At 41.9% G+C, this 20,413-nt stretch overlaps 1 protein-coding gene across 3 annotated transcripts in view; it reads left to right on the plus strand.

Moving 5' to 3' along the window:
• Positions 1–6,690: 6,690 nt before the first annotated feature.
• Positions 6,691–20,413, plus strand: part of AFG1L (AFG1 like ATPase) — a 90,037-nt gene continuing 76,314 nt past the window's right edge. Inside the window, exons 1-5 of one of the 3 annotated variants that reach the window (XM_084827235.1) lie at positions 6,691–6,930; positions 10,609–10,832; positions 16,459–16,510; positions 17,249–17,350; positions 19,175–19,305. In XM_084827235.1, the coding sequence (XP_084683361.1) occupies positions 6,819–6,930; positions 10,609–10,832; positions 16,459–16,510; positions 17,249–17,350; positions 19,175–19,305 (621 nt within the window). In that variant the 5' untranslated portion in view covers positions 6,691–6,818. The remainder of the gene's footprint in view (positions 6,931–10,608; positions 10,833–16,458; positions 16,511–17,248; positions 17,351–19,174; positions 19,306–20,413) is intronic. The other 2 variants (XM_084827233.1, XM_084827234.1) reach the window with 2 other exon arrangements.

The raw sequence follows: 20,413 nt of genomic DNA on the forward strand, positions 1-20,413 counted from the left end.
ATTAAACATAGCTCAACATTTTAATTGTTTTGAAAGTCACATATGACAGAATCCTGCCACTTTAAATTATCATTTATATTTTAATGTTTTCAACCATACTTTTTTTTTTCATTTCCAGGTAAATAAATGTTACAATAAAAACAAAGGACACAACTGAATTCACAAAATTAAGCACTCTTAAATTGATTTCAATGGAAGAGTTAAACATATGCTAAAGTCTTCCATTGATATCAGTGGGACGTTAACAGTGCAATCCTATACATGTTTCTACACAGAAATCTCATTGAGTTCAATGGGGTTTACTTCCAGGTAAGTATGTATAGGATTGCAGCCTAAAGAGTTTAATTTTGGAATCATGCCCAGAGAATGCAATAAAAATGTTTATCACAACTACTACTTAAATATATATTTATTGCTGCAAGGACATTACTTCCTATTAAAATAATTATGACTCTCAAATGCTACTTGTGTGAGCAGCCTTAGAAAAGGAAACAGATGCACAGTACAAAACAAAGATTAATTTCTTCCTTCCCATACTAGGCAGAAATTTACCTCTGAGATTTCTCAGTCTTTGGAGACAACAGAGAGGGGAAAGCACTATGCTAGCCCTGTCCCATCTATGCTACAACTTCCAGAGAGATAATCTTGTTAGTCTGTTGCAGCTAAAATAAGTGTTTTTTGTTATCGTGAATACTAACACATCTATAGTAGTAGCGTAAACTTCTTGCACCTGCTGAAGTGGATTCTAGTCCATGAAAGTTTCTGCTGCAATAAATCTGGTAGTCTTTAAGATGCCATAAGACTCTTTGTTGTCTTGCCTCCGTCTAGTGTCAGTGACACAATATCCCATTGCCACATAATGAAAAGTAGAGGATACAGATGCACTTTGCTATGCACTAGAAAGGGATAGTGCTGAGTTTCCAAAGAAAGAAAGAAAGAAAGAACGAACTCATGGATGAAAAACATACTTAATAGTTATTCCTCTCTCTCTTCAAAAGCCACAGTTCCAGTTTCAAGAAAGGTCCATAGCAAAGTGGTAGAGCACATGCATTGCATGCAAAAGGACACTCCCTGGCATCTCCAGATAGGACTAGTGAAAACCCCTGCCTGAAACCCTGGAGAGCTGCTGTCAGTCATTGTAAAAAATATTATGCTAGATGGGCCAATGGTCTGACTCAGTATAAGGCAGTTTCCTGTATTCCTAAAGCAGGAGTGCATAACCTGCTCCCACGGCCCCCACAAGGCCTTTACTGTGCCCCCCCACAGGTGCCCTGATTCACCCACTGCTGCTAAATTCCCCAGCACCACCAATTTTCCTGCTGCCTGTAGTCTCCTCTCCCTTCCCCAGAGATCCTAATGAAGACCACTCTTTTCCTGCTACAGCGAGGAAGGAACAATCTATTGGGATCACTCATATGCGCATTTGTGTATATGTGTGTGTGTGCACGTGCATGTGACTATATATGCGTGTGTGCCTGTTTGTGTGCGTGCCTGTTTGTGTGCGTCCTTGTGGCCCCCCAGCACTGCATCACATGCAACCCTAGTGGGCAAAAAGGTTCACCCCTGTCTTAAGGAGATGAGACAAAGGAGCCCTCACCAAATTATGCCACAGATACCCAGAAAGGTTATTACCATTGGAAAGCTGTTAATACTCTGGCTATTATCACTGCAGCATGATCAACAACCATTTACCTACTGCTTTTAGGTGCAAAGCCCTTTATAGTCACTAGCCACGATCTACCATAGAGTTAAGTGTGCTTATGCCCTTTGGTTTAGAAGTTATGCAGTCATTCAGCCAGTTAAATTTTGGAGACCACATGCACATAAGGTGGCTTAGCACAGCCTAAGGGTCTTCTCAGCCCACATGGTCTTTGCTGTGCCTATGTGGCTCAGGCTTTGGCAAATTTCCAATTCAATGCCATCATTGATTATGCAATATACCAGCATACCCTCCAAATATCCCTAGTCACTAAAGATGGTGTCTGTATTCTGGTAACACATTGTCCTTATTTTGCCTATTTTTAAAAAAAAATAAATTCCTTGGGTTTCAGCCCTCCCATAGGCCTCTAGAAATTAAACATTGGAAGCTGGAACTAAAATGCCAACAGCTGCTGTTCTAGGCAAAGCTGTGTCAGGACAGCTCATATTTGCTGGATATAGGCACATAATATGCAAAATAATTGTCTGTAGGCTACTCAAATAAGCACATTGCCACTGTTTTCAGCAAAGCAGCTTTGGCAAGAGACATTTTGCAACAGAAAAGTGGAGAGGGAAGGGGGTACTTAATTTATCCCCCACCAGGTTTACATCTGCCCACATTGCAGGGATAGACCTGTGGGGGGCACCATGCTTAGATGTTTCTGGCCATTTCTCTCAGGCAGGTTTCAGAAGATAGTTCTGGGGGATGACTGCTAAACATCATGGCTACTGACCTACTGAATACCACTGGGTTCCATCTTGTATACCATGCTTTCAAACATCTGCATCTGAGGTGCTGGATCTCTTTCTGTGGAATTCTGTCAAAGTAGATTTCCATACAGTCAGGCTGTACTCTTGATGGCATACACAGAAGAGTGGTGTGGTGTCAATTATTATGGTATTGTTGTGAGACAAGTGCAAGGTCCAGTCTCATACATGGAAACAGATGGACATGGTAATTATAGGCATGGCATATTCAAAAGGAGCTGGCTTTTTAGTATTTTAACAGGGCAATCCTGTACATGTCTACTCAAAAGTAAGCCCCATTAAATTCAATCAGACTGATTTAAGACTGCAATCCTATACCCATTTACCTAGAAGTAAGCCCCGTTGAACCCCATGTTACTTATTTTTGGGTAGACATGTATCCCCTTCATGGATCACTGCCTTATTGTGGCGAAGGGGCTTGCGTAACTCAGTGAAGCCATAAGTTATGCTGTGCAGGGCCACCCAAGACGGACAAGTCATGGCGGAGAGTTCTGACAAAATGTGGTCCACTGGAGAAGGAAATGGCAACCCACTCCAGTATTCTTGCCAAGAAAACTCCATGGAATGTATCACAAGGCTAAAAGATATGACGCCGGAAGATGAGCCCCTCAGGTCGGAAGGTGTCCAATATACTACTGGGGAAGAGCAGAGGGTATTTCCAAGTAGCGCCAGAAACAGTGAAGTGGCTGGGCCAAAGCCGAAAGGACACTCAGCTGTGGATGTGTCTAGTGGTGAAAAGAAAGTCCGATGCTGTAAAGAAAAATATTGTTCAGGAACCTGGAATGTAAGGTCAATGAATCAAGGTAAGCTGGAGGTGGTCAAACATGAGATGGCAAGATTGAACATCGACATCTTGGGAATCAGCGAACTAAAATGGACAGGCATGGGCGAATTTCATTCAAGTGACCATTATATCTACTACTGTGGGCAAGAATCCCTTAGAAGAAATGGAGTAGCACTCAAAGTCAATGAAAGGGTGGGAAAAGCAGTACTGGGGTACAATCTCAAAAACGATAGAATGATCTCAGTATGAATCCAAGGCAAACCATTCAACATCACAGTAATTCAAGTCTATGCCCCAACCACTGAGGCCGAAGAAGCTGAGGTTGATCAGTTCTATGAAGACCTACAACACCTTCTAGAACTAACACCAAAAAAAGATGTCCTTTTCATCATAGGGGATTGGAATGCTAAAGTAGGGAGTCAAGAAATAACTGGGATAACAGGCAAGCATGACCTTGGTGTACAAAATGAAACAGGACAAAGGCTAATAGAGTTTTGCCAAGAGAACACACTGATCATAGCAAACACTCTTTTCCAACAGCACAAGAGGCGACTCTACACATGGTCATCACCAGATGGTCAATATCGAAATCAGATTGATTATGTCCTTTGCAGCCAAAGATGGAGAAGCTCTATACAGTCAGTAAAAACAAGACCTGGATGTCAGGGTGGACACTGAGCCCATAGAACCTCAGAGCAGTTCTGATTCTGAGGAGGAACAGCCGTCCATGGGAGAGGAGCGCACTCTTCCCTCCCAGGCCCTGCAGCTGGCAGAGATTCCTCCTACTGGCATTCCAGACATAGATAGCAGTCTTGGGAGTGAAAGAGCGCGGGAGGAGGACTGGCTGGATGCTTGACGCAGAGAGCGACGAGCTATGGAGGGTACAGAAAGGAGGCGTAACAACGGTTGTGTCCAGAGGACCCAAAGGAAAAGGGGAGGGACTCTCCCTAGCCCATAAGTTCAGGGTCTGCAAGTGATTCTCGTTCAAACGGGGACCAACTGTTTCCAACCCGGGGCATAGATTACTTTGCTGTACATAGCTTAGTCGCTGGTGATAGAGTTATTAAGTTGTAAAAGGAATAAAGCCTTAAAAAGAATCCTTTGTCTGTATCTGGAGTTGGCTACTGGAGTAGATTGAAAGAGGCCGGCTAGAGCCTCCTGACACTGGAGCTGACTGTGGCTCAGATCATGAGCTTCTTGTTGCAAATTTCGGCTTAAATTGAAGAATGTAGGGAAAACCACTAAATCATTCAGGTATGACCTAAATCATATCCCTTATGAATATACAGTGGAGGTGAGGAATAGATTTAAGGGATTAGACCTGACAGAGTGCCTGAGGAACTATGGACGGAGGTCCGTCACATTGTTGAGGAGGCAGCAACTCAATCCATCCCAAAGAAAAAGATACACAGAAGAACTATACAGGAAAGATCTGAATGTCCCTGATAGCCATGATAGTGAGGTCACTGAAATTGAGCCAGACATCCTAGAGAGTGAAGTCAAGTGGGCCTTAGGAAGCATTACTAACAACAAAGCTAGCGGAGGTGACAATATCCCAGCTCAGCTATTTCAGATCCTAAAAGATGATACTGTTAAAGTGCTTCACTCAATATGCCAACAAATTTGGAACACTCAACAGTGGCCACAAGACTGGAAAAGGTCAGTTTACATTCCAATTCCAAAGAAGGGCAATGCCAAAGAGTGTTCAAACTACCGTACAATTGCGCTCATTTCACATGCCAGCAAGGTTATGCTCAAAATCCTACAAGCTAGGATTCAGCAGCATGTGAACCGAGAACTACCGGAAGTACAAGCTGGGTTCCGAAGAGGCAGAGGAACTAGAGATCAAATCGCCAACATTCGCTGCATCATGGAGAAAGCAAGAGAATTCCAGAAAAACGTCTATTTCTGCTTCATTGACTATGCTAAAGCCTTTGATTGTGTGGATCACTACAAACTCTGGCAAATTCTTAAAGAGATGGGGGTACCAGACCACCTTACCTGTCTCCTGAGAAACCTGTACGAGGGACAAGAAGCAACAGTAAGAACCAGACATGGAACAACCGATTGGTTCCAAATTGGGAAAGGAGTACGACAAGGCTGCATATTGTCACCCTGCTTATTTAACTTATATGCAGAGTACATCATGAGAAACACCGGGTTGGATGAATCACAGGTCGGAATTAAGATTGCCGGGAGAATTATCAACAACCTCAGATACGCAGACGACACCACCCTAATGGCAGAAAGCAAAGAGGATCTCAAGAGCCTGTTGTTGAGGATGAAAGTGGAGAGTGCAAAAGCTGGTTTGAAAGTCAACATTCAAAAAACGAAGATCATGGCATCTGGCCCCATCACTTCCTGGCATATAGAAGGGGAAGAAATGGAAGCAGTGACAGATGTTATTTTCTTGGGCTCCAAGATCACCACAGATGGTGACTGTAGCCATGAAATTAAAAGACGCTTGCTCCTTGGGAGGAAAGCTATGGCCAACCTAGACAGCATAGTAAGAAGCAGAGACATCACCTTGCCGACAAAGGTTCGTATAATTAAAGCTATGGTTTTCCCAGTAGTAATGTATGGCTGTGAGAGCTGGACCGTAAGGAAGGCTGAGCGCTGAAGAATTGATGCCTTCGAACTGTGGTGCTGGAGAAGACTCTTACGAGTCCCCTGGACTGCAAGGAGGTCAAATCAGTCAATCCTAAAGGAAATCAACCCTGAGTGCTCATTGGAAGGACAGATACTGAAGCTGAAGCTCAAATATTTTGGCCACCTAATGCGAAAACTCTCTGGTAAAGACCCTGATGCTGGGAAAGACTGAAGGCAAAAGGAGAAGGGAACGGCAGAGGATGAGATGGCTAGATAGCATTACCGATGCAATGAATATGAACTTGAGCACACTCCGGGAGAGAGCGGAGGACAGGAAAGCCTGGCGTCCTATGGTCCATGGGGTCACGAAGAGTCGGACATGACTTAACGACTGAACAAGACATGTATAGGATTGTGTTGCAATTCTATACACACTTACCTGAGACTAAGCCCCATTGTACTCAATGGGGAGTAGTTTTGAGTACATATGTATAAGATTGTGCTATTCTGTTCTCTCCTGTTTTTAATTCTGCTGTTAATAATGTTTTAAAACTTTCAAATTATTTTTATAGCTTTTAAAGTTATTTTAAGTTTTAATTGTAAGTCGCCTTGGGAGCTCTATCTGGGCTGAAAGGCGATTCATAAATGTATAAATAAAATAATAAATTCTTGTTAGTATCAACCGAATGTATATCTAACTGTACTCCCTCGGCTGCCCTCCTGATTTTGGTTTGGTTCAGCATAGCATAAAAACAACATCTCCCAGCATGCCTGAGCATCCGGCTGCCTTCCATCTGCGCGGGCGGAGTGGCGCGTTGCATTCTGGAGCTGGTAGTCTTTACAACGGGCGCTGGCTCAGACTCCGAGTGAAGGTGACTGGAATCGCCTTGGCGTGGGCGGGAGTCGTTGTTCCAGTGGCCGCTTCGCTTCAATAAAGTTATTCCTCAATGGGGGGGGGGGGAGTAGAAGCCTAGGCAAGATGGCGGCGCCCGTGTCGCCCTTGGTTACTGGGCGCTGCGTCCTAAGGGCTGCCGCTCGACACGCCGCTCTCCTGTTAACCGGCTGGGCCGAGGCCGGCGCCCCGCGGAAAGGTTAGTGGCACTTGGGTCTCGGACGGCGTGGCACCGGCCAGAAGTCTTTAGGAGGGGTTAGCGGCCAAACTGAACTTTGTTGCCCCATCTCAAAGTCTGTTGGGAAAAGGCCAGCCTGCCAAAGAGGGCTTCCAGAGCTTCCACGCCGATAAGGAGTGCTCAGATTGTTTCAGGCAGGCTGTGATGTTTCAGAATAAAGGATAGCGGAATGAACATGAAGAGATTCTGCTGCCCCCCCCCCCCTAATTTTAAGGGACTCAACCTACACTGTCACGGCTTCATGCAACATTGTACGTGATGTTCTAAACCGACATCATTTGTCATTTGTAACATGCCTAAACATTCACCAAGCGCTGCACACAGATTGATAGTCTCAGCCAGAAGGCTCACAAGCGTGCTGTATTCAGGCACAATGCATTAACTGTGCCATGTTTCCTTAAGTATAGCCCAGCCTTAAGCCTTCCCTTCTCCCTGCCTTGCTGCCCCATTTCTACCCTTCAACTAGGAGAAAACCGGTTTCGGGCCTATTTTTCGGAGCCCAGCCAAGAAGCTGCATAGAACCCTGTGTAAAAATCCAGTTATGTTATCAATACCTGTGTGGCATGACTTATCAGAGGGACTTTTAAGCACATAAAAAAAAACATGTTTGTACTTCTGGTTGCAGTCTGTGCAGGGGTAGGCGAAAGTTTTGGACTTCAACTCCCAGAAACCCTTGCCAGCAGTGCCAGTGGTCAGGAATGCTGGGAGTTGAAGTCTGAAAAAATCTGGAGAGCACCAGGTTGGGTGAAGGATGATCCAGAAATGCATTAAATAAATTGTACAGGTAAAAAATGGCTTAACCTTATTATTTGGAAATGGCTTCACTTGACCTCAGTGGAATTTACTTCAAAGTCATATCTCAAGTGATGTATGTGTCCTGGTGCTGTTTATGTTGGAGAAGAATGCAAGCTTACAACCCCAAAATGACAAAATCTTCTTGGACAGGCTTCTTGAAGATAAGAGACATCAAAAGAGATGTCTTTTTGTAAATCAGTGTTTAGATGTAGAACTACAAATTCTATGTTGATCTGGTCATATAAGATGGAGAACTGCCTGTGCTAATGTTCAAGCCATATAAAATTTATGTCTGTTACCAAATCAATTAAAATCAAATTTATTCTTTTCATACTATGGATGCATTCCGCTGTTCTTCTGGTGAACTGTCAAGGTGACAACTATCAGTTTACATGGTACTGGAGATACGTGAATGCATCTCCAATATCTTCTGTGTGTGCATTCACACATCTGCATTACTATTATAAATATTTATATACCACTTCTCATTTGAAACAAATCCTGAAGCAGTTTACAAAAGAATAAAAACAAACAGCAACAAATCAAACAAAACAGACCATACACCCACACATATACCACAGTAGTACCATGAGGCTGGTGCAAAGATAGCTCATCACATCTAGTGTGGTGTGTAGTTAAGCCCTTTCGTTAATTGATCAATTTTTCTGTGTACTGTAACCTAGCTTCAGGTAGATTAACTTCAGTCTTAGATGGTCTGTTTTTTTCTTTTTTAAAAACCAGGATCCCCAGGGCTACTCATATGTGTTACATTTTGTAGAAATTGTAAAACTTGGTAAGCAAGTATGCATTCTCAGAAATCCTTAATATCTAAGGCATAATGAAGCTGTGCTAGCTGATCCGGAATATTCACTCTTTCCTAAGAACATAAAAGTTCCTTGCTTGATTAGTCCATTATCTACCACAGAGGTCGTGAACCCGTTTTCTGTCAAGGGCCACATTCCCTTGGGAATAATCTATTGGGGGTTACGGCCCGAGAGCAACATGTACACAAGAGCCAAGAGTGGATGGAGCCACCCATTCTGTCTCCCTCTTTCTGCCATTCCTTTTTCTTTCTGCCATCCCCTTTTCTTTCTCTCTCTATTCCTCCCTGCCCAGTACGCTGCCATGGGAGTGACTGATTGCTCTTGCCAGAGGTCTGAATGAACCCTTGAAGAGGCCTTCCCCTACACTTCCATGGCTCTGTCCATTTGAGGATTTCCCCCTCTCACCTTCCTTCTCTCCCTTGGTTCCCCTGACCTGCATGGAATCAGACTAAGGGGTGCATGGAATCAGACTAAGGGGTGCATGCAGTCCTCAGGCCATAGGTTGCCCACCCCTGATCTATTTAGGTTAGCATTTGGTTTTTATATTTGGTCCATCTTCTGCTCACCCTCACCTAACACACACCAGTTCTAGTGTTCAACTTTTTTGCATGCATGACAACTAGGGTATGAATCTATCCTATTATAAATGGTTGCTGATATAGCTATAATGGCACAGCTCTTCCTTCTGAATCTAGGTGTATACACACACACTGTAGCAATTATCCAGGTTACCTACACAATGCAATACATGTCTACTCAGAAGTAAGTCTCACTGAGTTCGGTGAGGCTTATTTCCAGGTAAATGGGTATAGAATTGTACCCTAATACTATCACACACATATTTGAGGTAGTTTAGTTTAGGTATAGGATATAAAAATTAGATGATGAATGTGTATCTACTGGAATGGTCAAAAAGAAAGGGCCAAAAATTATTAGCGTGATCCTTGGACTTTTCATAACATAAATAATCAATTGACATGGGATATGTGAAATCATAAACATTCAAAAGTTGAGCTGTGAGCTGTTTTATGGAAGAGCAGGAAGATGGTATAAAAAGTATAAACTCAGGAAATTACAGAGCTAGTAGTTTAACTTCTATCACTAAATTGCATAATAAAGCAACTAACCACGCAATCCTATATATGTCTCCTCAGAAGTAAGTCCCATTGTTATTTAGCATTTACTCTCAAGTAAGTGTGCATGGATTGCAGCAGAGCTTAGTAAGCACATCCTAGGCTAAAGAAATGGGTTTTGTTTAAAGAGGAAATACATATCAAGGTGGGGAATGTGCTTACAGAGCTAAGATATTTTAAAGGGCTTTCGAAAACTGAGGGACAACAGTTGTATACCTTTACTCTTGAGGAATAGACACTCCTATTTAAGCATTCGGGAAGGAAATTTAACTTGAATCTAGGAAGATCTTCCTAACCATAAGAGCTGTTCATCACTAAAGCATGATGCTTAGGAAGGTTATAGAGAGCAATTATTATCTCTCATCCTATAATTACAGTTAATTTACACCTTACTCTCCACCTCTTGTTGCCACCAAAAGTGTCTTTTCCATGTGGATGATCCAGTGATGCAGGGTAGTGTTTAAATGCCTTTATTGTACGTGTCAGTCTAAACTCTAAATGAGATCTGCATAACTTTTGACCCAACAAGCTGAATGTAGCATACCAGCTAAGTACTACCGCATGCTGGGTGCTTGACAGCCTCTCTGTTTTGCAGACCTGTGTAAGCAAAAAAAACAGGAGGCCATTCATGATTGATTGGCTTCATCCAGATTGGTGGGTTGCAAGTTGTCCATGTCTAGCCCAAATGTTTGTATTGTATAGCTTGGGGAAACTAAAGTGGATGTGCAATTAAACTGCAGGCAGGAAGCAATGTCTAAATTATCTCTCAGTAGGAACAGGGCTTATAAATAAAACTAGTCTGATAAGTACATATTATATAAGAATATGGATGATTCATCCATTTTTCCCATTGACAGTAAAATAAATGTGTGTCTCTTTTTCCCCAGCTTACACCATTCAGGCAGCTGAGAAAGCAGCCAGTGGCAGTCTAGCAGATGCTAATTCAAAAGCCTTGTTGGTTTGCAATGGACCTTTAGAACATTATGAGTTTCTGATCAAAACAGAGGACCTGAGGAATGATGAGCAGCAACGAAAAGTTGTAGAGTGCCTGCAGAAGCTACACAAAAGCCTTAAAGGGTACAATATTAGTCCAAAACACATCTTATCAAAGGTGAGTTCCTGTCATTAGGCATTTCTCTAGAAAATGTATTGTTCAACTTGGGTTCGTTTTCTGATTCCTGATTGCAATAACTGTGTAAACTGCATCATTTAATAATCCCAGTTTACATGTAAGAAACCTGGGCTGAAAATAACACACCCCAAACCACCCAGCAATGTTGAACTTGGGCTTCACATACTGGTCTTATGAAACAGAAGTGACTACTGGACTACATTCTCAGGCTAAATGACACCCTTGTATAAAGCTGATTACTCCACAAATGTAATTTTAACAGAATTAGATTACCACTTCAGATACTTATATCAAAAAGGGTTCTGATCCAAAATCCTCTGTGCGCTGATGCTCACATAGAGCCCAGGCATGAATGACTTCAACAGTGATTTCAGTAGTTGGGGAGCTCCACAAGTTCAGTGAGAATGTACATCCTGAAGTCAATGTGGAAGCTCTTGCTCATGTGGGAGCTCTGGACAGTATCCTATTTGGCACTAACAATGTGAATTATGTTGCACTAGCATGAACTACCTCTAGTGCAGTGCCAATAGCATTTGCTGGTGCAACAGGTTTCCCAGGTAAACCCATCATACTAGCAAATGCTATTGGCTTTGCACTATAGGTAGCTTACATTAGTGCAATGTAATTTATGTTAGCACTAGTGCTGAATAGAATACTGCCCAATGTATGCTCCATATTGCAACTCCTATGTGCATTGTGCTTTGACAGAGTTTACCCAAAAGTCCATCCCTCCTCCCTAACTAAGCTTACTCTACCTTTTGGTAAATCCAATTTCCTTCTTGGTGCATTAAATTGTACTGCTTGGTTTATCTAGGCTGCCAGGATGGCAACCCACCTTGCTTTTACATATTGAAAAGTACCATCAAGTGACTTACCCCTATGTTTAAGTTTAAGTGGAAGGACCAGCATCAAAAGCTGTGGGTGGGCCAGGCCAGCAATGCGTTTCTTGATTGTACTTTGATTGTGGTCAGATGTGTCACTTACAGCACAATCCTCTGCATGTTTAGACAGAAAAAAGTCCTACAGGTCCCAGCATGCCCTGGCTGAAGAGCTGTAGGACTTTCTTCTGTCTAAACATGTGTCAGATTGCCCCTTTAAGAACCGAAAGAACTTGTCTTGAGTTGGTTAAGGTTTGAACAGAGAGTCCCTACCCATTAGCATCTATTGAAAGGGGTGTCCCTACCCATGAACATGTCTTGTAGTGTTTCTCTCACTGTTAAACTTGTCTTGCTGGAGTATCTGCAATTCTGAAGTGTGTGGCTAGCCTTTCTGCATACCTAGTTCCCTGCTCTGCTTAGTCTCAGTTCTGGGTGGTGATATTGAACTATAAGCTTTATTCAGGCTGCTGCGCTCTAGTGGCTGGCTGGCCTCTTTTAAGAGTGTTTGAAGTATTGGGAAAAAGTTGTTGATAATGGAATAAGACTAGTGTGAGGCACAATATGCTGCCATTGTGCCATAAGCTTCAGTATGCATACCTATCTGCTTGGTTCATATGTGCTTACTAGAATTACTGTGACTCTTTATTCCCATGGATGGACAGATTCATCATTATAATTGTTGGGGTGCTCCAGCTTTAATACTGTTAGAAGATAGTGCCCTCGTCCTACAAAGAACTTTTTGCCAGAAGGTGGCGGAGTAGGATTGTAAACAGAACCAAATTATAGAAAATTTATTATTCTGTTAAATCATACTTGCCCTCAATAGCCTTTGGTATTTCTGCCTCGGACTCTGGAGAGTTTCTTCCAGGTTTTCCAGCACTGCTCTAGAGAGAGGAAAACACCAGGGGCCTCTTAGAAACTTATAGCCATGTACTGGAAATTAACCAACAGGACATGAGTATGGAGTATGTAGGAACACTGGGCAAAGCGGATGAGATGAATTGAATAGAAGAAAGTGGTAGGTAGTCAAGGGTCTAAGGCTGTAAGGATCTGCCTTGCACTGTAAGACCAATAATCCAAGCCTCCTGGGAGTGCAGTTCTGCTCCCCACACACTTTGTTTCCTTCTAAAACTGCAACTTTTTTTGCTGCTGCTACCACTAAAACTGTGGCCAATTTTGCAAACTCAGTGGTGGGGGCAATTCAGTGGTGGACGAGGACCGTTGGAAGTTGCCCACCCCTGATTTAGCCCAGCACTGACCAGCAGTAGCAGGTCTTCAAAATCTCTGGCAGAATTCTTTCTCATCTTTGGTACTTGATTTGGAAATATTGGAGGTTGACCCTTATGCGTGAAAAGCATGAGTTGTACAGCTATAGCTCTTCATGATCAGAGACTGGATGCTAGGTTAAATAGACTGTAACATATGTTGTGTGTTTTCAAAAAAATGGGCTAAAACAGGTACTATCGCTGCTACTACAAGGGATGTGTTTGGACATATTAACTTCAGGAAGCAGAAGACTACATTGGACTAAAGTATATATTAAATATGCTGTACTCTAACATATTTGGTTGATCTACAGTCCAAATATCATTTGCTAGAAATGTAGTATTGGTATAAGATCAAGTTAACCTGTTACCAGACAGGTTTCTTGAATGGTGGTCTGTCTGATTCGCCCAGGGTGGAGGCAGTTCTGAATTAACAGCTGGATTTTATATTTGTAGAAATGGAAGATCATCAATGGTCTGCTACCTTCTTGTTTCCAGTGGGCCTAGGGGCACTGAAACCATCACAGCACCTTTTAGTCTGCATACTCTCCTCCATCATATCCTCTTAAGACTCAGACTATGCAAACGTCATGACTTCAACATCAAGCCACCTTATTTTCCTATCCCCCCCCACACACACACATAGCCGCCGCCAACCTGCTTTTTGTAACATCTTGCCTGATGAAGAGATCTCGAGATCTCAAAAGCTTGCACATTTTTGTGACCTTTCAGTTGGCCTAATAAAGTATTACGCTAATATGGACTTTAAATAATATAGTTATCTCTAAATTACCTCACTGCTCATCCCTGGCTCCTGATTACTTATGAATCCCTTATGGAGCTATTGGATTGGGACTAGTAGTTGATGATGCAAAATATAATCTTCAAAATTTCCCTCTACTACTGTGTGTTCTAATGCAGATACAATACCTTTATTTTCTTCTTTCTTTGTTCATTGTTAAATGTTAGTAAGCATGCTGAAAGCAAGTCTTTAGACACACTGGAAAGCAATCCTCAGGTGTCTTTTCCTGCTTTATTTTCAAAGCTTTATTTAGTAGTTGCAGCTAGCTCAGTTACTGGAACAGTTTCAGAACATCTGAAACCTTGTTGCAAATGCCCACTAAATTATCATTTTGAACCACATTTTAATATAACTCTAAATTAAAACTTCAAGTGGTTTTGCTATAATAGTTAGCCCATATGGCTTGTTGAATATATTGATATTTTAAAGGCAAAGAAACGTGATAGGGGGAAATAGTATTCTTTACTGTATTTTATAATGCAGTTCTTGTTTGAAGTGCAGTTTCAAAATTGCTCTGCTCCACATGTAAACAGAAAATTCTAACTTTAATTTGTTTCTGCTTTTGTGTTGCATTTAAACGATTGTACAAAGACAGTATTCCAAAATAACCAAATGAATACATTTGTGAAATATTACAAAAATTACATGAAAGTCTATGCAATTGCATAAACTGATGAGACATGTCTTGGTATCTCTAGTTTTTCCCTGCTTAGAATAACATGCATGCTTAAAAAATAATCCTCCCTAGTTGCTTAGCAAAAAATGTTGTGGGTTGAAAATCTAAAGGTAAAACAGTCAAGCAGGCTGAAATATTTGTAAGTGTGGCTGCGATCGAAAGAGCTACCTAAGGTGAAACCAAGGCTTGTACTAATTGGCTGTTGTTTTTACATTGAGCAGTAGATTCTTCAGTTTCAAAAGTTGTTTCTTGTGTAGCTTCTGTTCAAGAAGTGGCGGTCTAAAGCCTTATTCAGCACGAGGAGATAATTGGATGGTTCTTTGGATACTGGCCCATATATATCCAAATGTGTCTGTCTGCCTGCCAATAGAACAGTACCTGACTGGTGGAACAGATTCCTGCTCCCCCTGCAGCCCCCTGCATGCCCCCAGGTCTGCTCCAGAAGGTAAAGGGACCTTCACGAGCACACTGGGGGGGGGGGGGGATGGCAAGTCCTGTTACACAAGCAGAAGCCTGCTCATGCACAATTAGATGGGACACAATATCTGATTATTAACAGATCTCAACTGACTATGAAGTACATTTGAACAACTTCTGCCCCCAAATATCAGGATATAAACTTGTGTTAGAATAGACATAGCATTTTGATACATTTACATTTTTTATCTCATCCAGTTCCAAATACTCAGTTTGCTTCATTCAAAACCATAAGTATGAAAACACTATTATTTATATAGTGCCATCCAGAAATATCAGCAATACTAAATATCCCCACAGCTGTAGATAGATAGCCCACTATTATAGGTAGGTAACCCTGTATTGTAGATAGAGCTCTCATCCAGTGATGTTCTTGCTGCTATGTTAGATGTTTGCTGAACAGATTGGAACAATCAGCTCTGATATCATTGATCGCCAGTTAGTGAGGGAAGCAAGTAATCAGTTCTGATGGTGTAATCCATTTGTTTGGATGGACACGCACCCCAATTTGGCAAGTGCGCAATCAGGTGCAGAAGTGCAGTTCACATGCAGATGCTATGCATGGACATTTCTTATGTGAGCCTTCCCCAACCTGGTTCCCCCCAGATGTTTTGGACCAACTCCCATCAGCCCCAGCCAGCATGGGCAGTAGTCAGGAATGGTTGGAATTGTAGTCCAAAACATCTGGAGGCCCAAGGTTGGGGAAAGTTGCTTTATGTGATCAGAGCCCTGAATCCATTAATGTCAAAAATAGATTAAAAACCTTGAGAGGAATTACATACTTTTTCTTATGTAATTTTAAACTATACACATACAGTGATGTTAGGGACCCTCAGCATATTGAGCCTTAAAAATTATTTAAAGAAATTTACTTTTTGGCCTTTCCATTTCCCTTTACTGTGTGTTGCATCTATCAAAACAGTGTTTGAGCTATGGAGGGAACAACCCTACCGGGATAAAGCCATCTTTGAACGTAGAGGCAACCGCCTGTCCAATGCAAGTCAGGAGAAGCGTGGAGGGGTTCGTCCCCTCCGCGCTTCAGCTGCCCTGCATTTGCAGCTAGACAGCCTATTTTGGCTGTCTAGCCCTGGGAAGTCGGAGCAAGGGAAGCAGCAGCCAGATGACACGTTGGATGTGTCGTACCGTATTTCCAACTTCCCCACCCCAGCACGCCCCCAGGAAGTTTTTGCTGCTCCGTGTTCCTCTTCTGAGTGCAGAGCGCGGGGCCATTCTGCGCTGCCTTCGAGGCAGCACGGGAGGGGATGAAGGTTGGTTCTCAGGGAACAGACCTATCCTATGGCTGTCTAGCCACTGACTAGTGGCCATAAGATTGTGCCCTAAGTCACACAGGAAGTTGTTTTTTTAAAAAATGCAGTAGCAGTTGAACTTGTGAAGCTATGCTGGCTTTTCCTTTACAAAGAAAAAGTGTGTTTGAATATTTTTCCTATTTTTCTTATTTAGCTTTTATCAGAACAGAATAAAATATAATTATTTTCTTAATTCACAGTTGTTTACAAGACATAAACCTCCAAAAGGCCTGTATGTCTATGGTGATGTTGGTAAGTTTGAAGGTTCCAAACTGAAGTATATCTGAAGGTTTTTGTAGCATAATGTTTGCAAATTTCCCCAAACCTAGTCAATAGAACTAAACTTTTCTAATGACAACGATAAGACTAAATAGATCAAAGCGCTCTGGTCTGATCTGCTAATTACCTGTATTTGGTTATCTTTGGTATTGCAAGTCAAATCTAAGTGTTGAGAGATGTCACATAACAAATGTGATGCCACATAGATTTCCAAGTTTATCTGTTAATTCAGTGGAGCATCCAGGTTCAGAGGCAGTTCCTGGGTTTCATACTGTGGGAACAGCTGTTGCCTTGATACCCTGCTTCTGTAGGCTTCCCAGAAGCATCTGGTTGGCCACTGGAAACAAGATGCTAGCCTAGATAGACCCAATCATGTCTATCCAATTAGTCTAATCAAGCAGGGATGCACTTATGGTGGATGTATATAAAAAAGAAAATAAGAGAAGCCTTCACATTTATTCATAGTACACAATGTTGAAGATATTTCCAGTGGAAGCAATAATTGCATTTGCTGGTTCTGATATTATACTTTGATAATACAAGTGATCCTATCCATGTAAGCTGGTCTTGCTTCCCAAAGATAATGATTTTGTACTGTTCAGATCACGATTATGATTTCATTAGCTCAATGCTAATGAACAGTCATTACTGTAATCAGTACATAGTGTTTTAAATTAACAACCTGTTGGGTATGTGTGTTTTTATTTGAAGGCACAGGAAAGACAATGGTGATGGACATATTTTATTCCCATATAGAAGTAGAAAGAAAAAAGAGAGTCCATTTTCATGGCTTCATGCTTGATGTGCACAAAAGTAAGTTTAAATCTCTCTGATACAATGCAATATGGAGGAGATATCTTCAGTGTTCATAAGGCAGCCTGTCTCTTTGTCATTCCTTTTCTCCTGAATCATTTATCTTGCACTGGTGGGAGAGCTATCACCTGAAAGCTGAAAGAAAGAGAATTATAATAGGCTAGTTCTGAGGAACTTGTGATATTTTAGATGGAAATGTTCCTTTTCCCTAGGAACAGATGTAGGTTAAATCGCTGCAAGGCTTGAGTATGTAGACTTCGCTTTCTCTGTGACATCAGCAGGGAGTAGACCAATTGTCTAACTCTTTCTATACTTACCTGCATGATTAGAAACTCATCACTAGAAAGTGGTGCTGTACATTCCTGTTACACTCATATTCAGAGATGGAGATATACCCTGAAAATGTGTAACAATTTAAGCTGATAATTCAACTCTCTAGTAACCAAGTATAGCAGCCCTTTGAGTTGTAGATATTGTTAAGTTGATTTAGGCATTGTGCACTTAAGAATCTGCAACTGCTACTTAGTTGGTTATTTTGAACCAAAACATGAAATGTGGGCCCCTTACTACTTCAGCACACAGACTCCTTTTGCCTCCCAGCCTGCTAATATATAGCCAGTAGTGTCGTGGCAAATTCAGAAGTGCAGGGTCCCTTTGTGACAGTCACAGCCACGCCCCCTCATAGCCGTGCCTCCTTCTAAGATTATACAACCTTGTAAGATATACAGCCTTCAACTGGGATCCAAAAACAGTGCAACTGAGAGTAAGGCAGTGGTATTTCAATTGGACGTCTGAGAAAGAATGCAGGGGTGTTAAAATCTTTTGACCTCACTCACTCACTCACTCACACACAAACATTTTACGTTTTCAAACTATAATACTCTATGGAAGCTTCACCCTCTCAACTCAGCCCTCGTGGACAGCTCCCTTCTAATTTAAGCAGCCTCCTTGCACACTCCCTTAGCGCCCCAACATTACCCATTAGCCTTCCCTAAGTTCCTTCATTGTATCTCCTCCCTCCCCCTTCAACAGAAACATCCATATACCCAGCTGAATTGAATTACACACACACATACAAACACACACTCACACACTGGTGTAGTGGTAAATTTGGAAATGCAGGCGCTCATTGTGACAGTCTCCAAGGGCAGTCCAAAAATTTAAGGTAGCTGTGTCGATCCATATCAACAAACCAGTTCTAGTAGTTTTCATCTGCACCAGGAGCACGTCTTTGGTAAAGTGAATAGGTCTTAACTGCCCATTCCAGACCAAGTCATCCCAAATACTTTGCATTCCAACATGGAACAATATATTGTTGCTTGGAAAATTCATTCCCCCCACAGCTACAGTAAGGATCACAGCTAAGCTCAGGGGGAACAGGGAATTTTGAGGGGCTGGCAGATGGCATCAGAGTCCCTGCTGATAAAAACTGCTGGGGCTGAGTCCCAGCAAGCCCTTCCTCCACTACACCACTGCATATAGCCCTTGCTGGCCCTTGGTGTTATGAAGGTTTCTCCTCCTTGGCCCTTTCTCCATGCCCACACCATTTTGTGAACTTCTTAAAAGATTTATTTTATTACTCTCTCCAAATACTTTTGAGGTTGCCTCTACCCCCAGCATGGTATAACTTCAACACAGAAGTGCTCTTTTTTTCCTCTTTTTTTTTTTTTTTTACTGTATTTGTACAGGAAGATCATGCTGGTAATGCAAATTCTCATTTTAGCTCTAGGGAGAAGGAATACTGAAGGAAAATGAACCAAAGATCAGACGGATTCTAGTTACATTGTACTTGTACTAAGTGTTTGTGCATTGTGTTCACTTCAGGAATACATCGCCTTAAACAGAGCCTACCAAAAAGGAAACCTGGATTAATGGCTAAATCGTATGATCCAATAGCTCCAATAGCTGCTGAAATAAGTGAGGAGGCTTGTCTCTTGTGTTTTGATGAATTTCAGGTAAGTAATAATACATCATAAGAGAGATACATCCATCTGTTCTCCTGGAAAAGAGATGACAGCTAGCAAAATATATCCCACTAAGCCATCTGAAGGCTTTTTTTGGTGGTAACTAGCCTCATTCCGTAGTATTTAGATGTTGTGTTATTCAGCCCTTTACTTATATAAACAACGAAAATCCATATTAGTAGGTACTGTCTACTTCCATAAATGATATAAATATATGTGAAAGTACAGTCTTTTCAAAGACTGTACCTATAACCTATGTCAAACCTTTAATGATATTTTAAGGTCCAACTAATCAGTAAAGATCAATTTATAGCAAAACAGCTGATATTAATACTTGTCAGAACTTCCATTTTTGTAGTTTGACATACCATGTGCTTTGGAAGCACTTCATAAAACATTTGTCCCACCACCAGTTCTGCCAAGGCCTGAAGCTGTGGGCTACCTTGTTCCAGTTCTAACCTTGCACTGTAGGCAGAGGTGCAAAATGTGGTTGTTTTTTGGCCTAGAACCACAGCCTTCCCTCTCCCAGTAGATACATGTGTGATAGACCCAGACTAACCAGTCCTTGCTTCCAAGGCCTCAGACTTATATTCATGTGTGTGGTTTTGGGAGAGTAGGAAGAGAAGTCACATTGCTAAAGAACCACTCTTACAGCTGTCAAGGAGGGTGACTTGGTCACTTTTTTGATTTGTGGGCAAAACTACATGCCCTACATTTGTGAGCATGTTATCTCCAGATCTTCATTTTCTAGGTAACATGAATGGAGTGATGAAGGGAAGCATTTGTAGGGAAGAAGTGGTGGGTGGGTGGTGGTCAACCTATCTCATGCCCCCCAATTCATCACTGCCAATACTGCCCCAGATCATTCCCCACAAGCTTGGTTTACTTCCAATCTGGGAGCCCAGCAGGGAAAACAATGGGTTAAAACCTGAAGGGAAGTATTTATAGGGAAGAATGTATAGGAAGAGTTAAGCATGGGGGTTGACATATTTTTGTGCTCACTACAAACTCTGGCTTAGGAGAAAGATCTTGCCAGATTTTTAAAAATGTACTCACTAGTGGAGAGTACATTTTGTGGGGCCCTTGTTGAGCATCCACA

The sequence above is a fragment of the Heloderma suspectum genome, chromosome 1, assembly GCF_057233095.1.
Source record: "Heloderma suspectum isolate Gila_16-S chromosome 1, 16-S_ref, whole genome shotgun sequence".
NCBI classification, from domain to species: domain Eukaryota; kingdom Metazoa; phylum Chordata; class Lepidosauria; order Squamata; family Helodermatidae; genus Heloderma; species Heloderma suspectum.